Below are 6,973 nucleotides of genomic sequence, written 5' to 3'. Positions count from 1 at the left end.
TAAATCCTTCTATGAAGGCTGATTATCCATTAACAAGACTGTACTTTCCTGATAACTGTCACTAGGTAAAAAAATTAACAAAGCATGCAGTTTGCTTTCCAATGGGAAACCTGAGATCATTTATTGATTATTTATGAAATTCAACTATAATTTCTTACGTAAAGGCCCTAATGAGTGTAATAAATTCAAGCAATTCCAGTTTAAACTATAGTTGCTTTTAACTGACAACAGAAGTACATATAAATGTAATCTTCATTAATGATGTTGCTAATCCTGTTTTCTGCATTTGATTAAATGACCACTTTAGTTACTAGACATATTTTATATGTGACATTATAGTATACCGTAATCACTGAGGCATGATCATCAACTACTCTGTGCTTAGTGGTTTAACTACATTATCAACAGTTCTTACAAGATCCCTATAAAGTAGCACATTAAGACATTTGCATTCACAGGGTTAAGTGTCATGCAGCTAGAGAAGTAAGTGGAAAGTTTTTAGGATTAAAATCTAGGTCACTGTGGTTCCAAAGCCATCACGTGTTCCATTTCACCATCATTACTGATAAATCCTCACTGAGCTCTAGCTAAACACAGCACCATTTGTTAGATGTTTGAAGTTCAAAGAGTGGTAAGAAATTGTCCTTGCCTATAAGGAACTTACTACCTAGTTGTGGAAACAAGGCACGTACATAAGAAAACATCAGCATGAGAGGACCTATCAGAGCTGTTTCAGTGAGAGTGAAAGGAGGTCAAGTCCCCATAGGAACAGACTATAGAGAAAGTCAATAATAGAGGATGCCGTATTTCACACCATATTATATGGTTGCTTCAGGACATCTGTCTAGAGTACAGGTGAGGGGGAAAAATATGACACACTTAGAAATAAATGGCAGGCTAGGCAAGCTGCCTAGCGTGTCAACTGTAAACGTCGACTCTCAATCAGCTGCTCCTTACCTTTCGACCATACTCAGCTGGTCCAGGTGGTCTGTTTCCACTCCCAGGAGCCTCAAACACACTCCTCAGCTCATCAAGGGCGATGGAGAAGCGCTCGATCCTGCGCCGACCACTCAAGGAGTCCTCCCGCAGCACTTCTGGCTGGCTGTATTTCCTGAAGCTGTCACTCTTGTCCGCAGGGCTCTTCTCTTCAAGCTCTGAGCTCAACATCTCTTCTCCCACACTGGGAGGCAGACTTGGGGCATCTGCAAATCCAGGTGCTGACACCAGCTGTGTTTCAGGTTCAAGCAATTTGCTTTCTCGAGGCCGGAAGAGCCTGCAACGACTGCCCCCAGGGCAACACTCCCTTTTCTGGTAATCACTGGATTCCCATTTCTGCCTCAGGAGGTTCAGGGAGCCCTTCTGCATGGGGAACGTGGGCGGCTCTGGGTCGTCCTGTAATATCAAAAGTACTGTATTCAAAGACGTGCTCAAGTGTGTGAGTCATGTTCAAAACACTGTGTTTCAGAGTGCCGGCTCTTGGGATTTGTGTTTCAGTGTAGAAATCCAGCTTTGCTATATAATTCAAGATCCCTGAATTTTTGGCTCCTGACTTGATACTACAATGTTATGTCAGTTTGCCTAGAATTAGACAGGCTATGGAGAGGACTGATTTATACAGCCATGTGTTGGAGGAGGTCATTGAGAGGATGTGACTACTGGTTGACCGGGGAGCTGGACGCAGGCAATCAGAGGCTCCTTACCGCCTCTCCTCTTGGAATGTATGTTCTGTCCACCATTAAGCACTAGGAGTCATTTAAAAGCAGTAACCTTGAGAGAGCAATGTATTGTTCATATCATCCAACTGTATACTGAATCCCATTAAGACGTCTATGCAAACATTTATGATTTGGGTGGGCAGGTGCAGAGATTTTTGTGTCTTGTGGCCACTTAAGACAAGTCTTGTATTTAGGTTTCCTTTCTTATTAAAACCACCATCTACCAATCTACAGAGTCTGCCTTTTTCTTCAGTTTCTCTGTGTCCTCCTCAGTGTATGGGAGCCGGTTTCAAATTTCACCCAGGGAACTCCTGAGGTTGGGAACCAACACAGGTACATTTGAAAAGAAAGAGGCAAAAACTAGGGGAAAAAAAACATTATTTTCTTCTCTTTTCCTTTGATATTAAATCAGCCAAAAAGTACTTACAATGTAAAATTTGAACAATGGTCATTTATTTTCTAGTATATTCTGAAAAAAGAGCAATTTAACAAGTCTAACCTTAAAGAAAGGGGTGTAACTGTTCAAGATTTCCTTTGAAATGAGTGGTTTCTGCAAATGTCTTACTTCAGAAGTAATAATAGCTAACAGTTAATAAGTTTTTGCTGTAAGACAAATCCTTTGATAACTTTATATTTATATCTCATTTTAATTCCAACATTATCACAATGAGTTAGTAGCTACTATTATTAATATTTTCCATTTAAAGAAATTAGAAGTAATATACCCAGGGTTCTGAGTGACAGAGCTTAGATTTGAATTATGTCTGTGTGACTCCAGAATCTGCTCACTTAACCACTAGAGTATAATGTCTCTTTTGCACTATAAGTGTCCAATTCACATCTCACTTTTTTTTTTTTTTAATTTTGAGGTTAGTAGGAAAAGGGTCAAATGACAAAGAGTAGTCCTAGTATATATATATATATATATATATATATATATATATATATATATACATGCAAATCATAGGAAGCAAGGATTACACACTAGCATGACATTTTGCCATAGTAATAGCTACTTTCTGTTATAACCCAGAGATTCTACACTGCAAATTTGGGGCTTTAAAACATAAATTTTGATCTTGACGGATGATGCATTTTATTGGAAAAGTACTAGCCCAGTGGGTATGATGAATAGTCTCACTTAAATTAAGCCCTGGAAGTATTGCAAAGGTCACCTAATATAATGGCTTCAGACTTCTTTGCAAACCACATTATAAAAAACAATTTATGCATTGGGACTTGGTGCATATATGACATTAATAAACATAGATAAAAGAACAGACTTGTTTTTATTAAACAATAGTTTCCCTTACTATGTGAAATGTCAGGTGTTATTTTCTATTCTGACATCCTTCACTTAAAAAAAAAAAAGTGTTTGCTATCCACTAAATTGATTTAATGGTCTACTAATGGTTCATGGATTGCTGGCTAGCTCTATACTTGAGTGGGAGTTCAATCCCAGATTGGATTTTATTAACTGTGTAATCTTGCAAAAGCTTCATTGATAAAATGGATTTTTATATACATCATTGCTTTATTTTGAAGAATACATTTGATAATGTGTATAAAATTTCTAGTGTGTATTAGACCCCTCAATAGTTGTTAATTCCACTCCTAGCCCCATTATCACTGGCTAACACAATATCATTTTAATCACGGAAGTATTTATGCCACACATGAGCCTCTTATAGGAGTGCTTGGGAGAAGAAAGAGGTTTTTTTAAAGCCACAAATCCAGGCTGAACAGACTGAAATATCTGGCTTTAATAATATTGCTAATTAATAAGTTTGGATTATTCACTTATTATAAAAAGTCTCATTAAAACAGTAGAACAAAAACAAGACCTGAATATCTGTTTGGGAAACTGATCAGCATATGTTGAGAATTTAATCAACATACGCTGGAAATGTCTGTGTCTCATGTGTAAATGGACTTCAGAAAACATCTTATTAACAAGGGAATGGTTGAGACATTTTCACAGCTGGTAATAGTGACCTCATAAGGTTACTTAATGAAAGAATTTTATCTGAGCCAACGTTACATAGCTAGGAATGAAAAGCTAAGAGGCAGAAAAATTGGTAAGTTGGGGAGGAAAACCATTTTGCTACTATAGAAAAGGAGTTTCTAATATTTAAGACTGATTTGGAACTCCTCATTCTAGATAAAGATGGAATAAATATACTTTTCTCTATTTATTCTACTAAAAACAGCTTAAAACACTAAAAATTATATATTAAAAACTAAAAGTACTTTGAAAGGTAGAAAGAAAGTAGACTGCCTATGGACTTTGGGAATTGAGGAACAACATGGTGGTGAATTCCTTGGGTTTTCCTTAGACTTATATATCTAGAATTTGTTGCTGGAAGAGCCAGTAATCCAGACTCCAATGGGAATGTAGAAAATTCCCCATGAAAAGTCTGCTTTCTTTAGCCAAAGAAATGGGAAAGGGGCAACTTAGGACCACAATATGTGTGAGTTTCCCCCGCCTCACATTAACTAGTTTTCCAACATTCTGGACTCCAGCTAGGCATTCTACAATTCAGTCCAATTCTGACACTAATAACCTGTCATTAGCACAGATTCCAAAGGTTAAGGTCTCAGTTCCACAAGAGTGTCCCCCACCTTCAGAGACAAGTCACAAATCCCAGGTTACATGTGTACTTCTGACCAAATGACTATAAACTGGGGGTTCATAATTCCCCTACTGAGGTTTGATAATTTGCTAGACTGACACTCAGTACTCAGGAAGGCATGAAACTTCCATTTACCAGTTTATTGCAAAAGATACAACTCAGGAACAGTCAAACACAGGAGAAGCAGGGCAAAGTAAGGGGGTGAGCATGCAGAGCTTCCAGGCCCTCTCCAGGTGTGCTACCCTCTGAACACCTGGATGTATGCACCAACCCAGAAGCTCTCCAAATCCCATCCTTTAGGGGTTTCACTGGAAGTTTCATTACGTAGGCAGGATTGATTAAATCACTAGCAATGTGAGATTAACTCCATCTCCAGCCTCTTTCCCCTCCTGAGAGATCAGAGGGTGGATTCAAAGTTCCAACCTTCTAATTATACTTTGGTCTTTCTGGTGACTAACCCCCTTTGTGAAGCTATCTAGGGCCCCCTGCCACTAGCCTACAAAAGACATTCCTATCACTCCAGTGATTCTAAGAATTTTAAGAGTTGTGTGCAAGGAACTAGGAACGAAAATCAAATATGACAAACAACATGAACATTTTTGACTTTATACCTCACTGTCCCCTTCCCCTCTCACCACATGCATGGTATCAGAGATGACTGAATGGGGAGCCAGGATTTTCATTCCCCTTCAAAGGTAATGAGACCTCTCTCCCAGAGATCAGTGGAAGCCTGGACTTGTGCACCACCTAGCGGTTAGTAAGGAGACATTTCTCCCCTCCCTTGCTTACATTAGAGGACACGGCGTTGGCCGCTAGAACTTCCACCATTTTCGATGTTGGTGAGGCCTCTCTCTGGTCAGTGGTGTCAGTGGAGGCCACGTGGGGATCATGGAGCTGGGGAGTCGCCCCCTTCCCAGCCAGCCGGGATTGTTTGCATGAAATCCCATCTCAGGTCACCTAACTGTAATGGATCACCCCTTTCCAGGGAATCAAAGCAGACTAATTGGGAAAATGGACCTCTGCCTTCACTTTAGCAATAATAAGACATCTCCTGCCTTCATCTTCTAAAATAGATTTAAGATCCAAAGTTCATAACAGAATTGTCCAAATGTTCTGGATACAAATGAAAATCATTGGTCATACCAAGAGCCAGGAAAACCTAACATTGAAGGAGAAAAACACAATCAACAGACACCAACCATTGGATGACTTGGATATTCAGAATTCATCTGACAAGAATTTTAATGTCGTCATCATAAAATTGCTTCAATGAGTTATTATAAACATGCTTGAAAAAAAAGTTTAAATGGAAAAGGCTTAGAAAATGCAAGATATACAGAAGAACCAAATGGATATTTTAGAATTGAGATTAAAATAACCAAAATAACTCATTGGATGTTCTCAGCAGAATGGAAAGGGCAAAATAAAAGGACCAATGAACTTGACGATAAATGATAGAAATTGCCCAATGTGAACAACAAAGAAAATACAATTAAAAAAAAGGAATAGAACCTCAGGGATCAGTGAGACAATAACAAAAGATCTAATATTAATGTCATTGGAGTCCCAGAAGAAGAGAAAGATGATGGTACTGAAAAAGCATTAAAAAAAAAAAAATCATGGCTGAAAATTTCCCAAATTTGGCAGAGGACATAAACCTATAGATTTAAAAACCTAAGCTAACTTCCGAGAATACATCAAAATAGAATTTCAGAAAACAAAACAAACAAACAAACAAAAAAAAAATCTTGAAGGCAGTGAGAAAGAAATGACACCTTATCTAGAGGTAAAAACAAATTTCATGACAGTGGAGATCTCATTAGAAACTTGGGAGGCCACAAGGAAGTGGCACAGTATTTTTCAAATGCTAAAAGAAACTGCCAGCCCCAAATTCTATTTCTATCAAAGTTATCCTTCAGGAATGAAAGGAAAAGAATGGCATTCTCAAAGAAAAACTAACAATTCATGGCTACCAAAATTACTCTTAAAAGAATAGGGAAGGAAGTTCTTGAACTACAAAGGAAATGATAAAGAAACACTCCTAGAACATAAGGAATGAAAAAAGAATAGAAAGAGTGAAATCATGTATAAAGACACTAGACTTTCTGCTCTTGAACTTTCTAAATTATGGTTGATGGTTGAAGCAAGAAGTATATAACATTGATATGATTCTCAATATATGATAAGGAGTTATTTGAGATGATTTTATTATAAACTAGGAAGGGTAAAGGGATAACAAAGGTAAAGTTTCTACACTTCACTCAAACTGGCCATGTGTTGACACCAATAGACTGTGGTAAGTTACATACATATGTGATATCTAGAAAAACCACTAAAAAAACATCCATCATATATGAGATACATTAAAAAAAATACTACAGATAAACCAAAATGGACTCCAAGAAATATTCAAGTAACTCACAGAAAGCATGGTAAAGGAGAGAGAAAAAAATGAAACAAAGACAAAACAAACTAAAACGGCGGGCCTAAGCGCTATAGAGTCATGAGTCGAAAAATGATGTTTGGGTTAAGAATGCACGGCGTATATGATGGTGGTCCCATAGATTATAATGGAGCTGGGAAATTCCTTGTGCTTAGAGATGTCATAACTGTAGGAATATCATA

The 6,973-nt window shown here is 37.8% G+C and overlaps 1 protein-coding gene across 1 annotated transcript; it reads right to left on the bottom strand.

The window, feature by feature from the left end:
• Positions 1 to 942: 942 nt before the first annotated feature.
• On the bottom strand, positions 943 to 5,176 carry LOC308498531 (uncharacterized protein; the record flags this gene model as incomplete). Its single annotated transcript, XM_081050758.1, has 2 exons — positions 943 to 1,392; positions 5,138 to 5,176. 2 exons carry the CDS (start codon positions 5,174 to 5,176, stop codon positions 943 to 945), a joined length of 489 nt encoding a protein of 162 aa, XP_080906884.1.
• Between the last annotated feature and the right edge of the window lie 1,797 nt (positions 5,177 to 6,973).

The sequence above is a fragment of the Rhinolophus hipposideros genome, assembly GCF_964194185.1.
Source record: "Rhinolophus hipposideros genome assembly, chromosome: 6".
Classification (NCBI taxonomy): domain Eukaryota; kingdom Metazoa; phylum Chordata; class Mammalia; order Chiroptera; family Rhinolophidae; genus Rhinolophus; species Rhinolophus hipposideros.
This window is presented reverse-complemented; position numbering and strand designations above follow the sequence as displayed.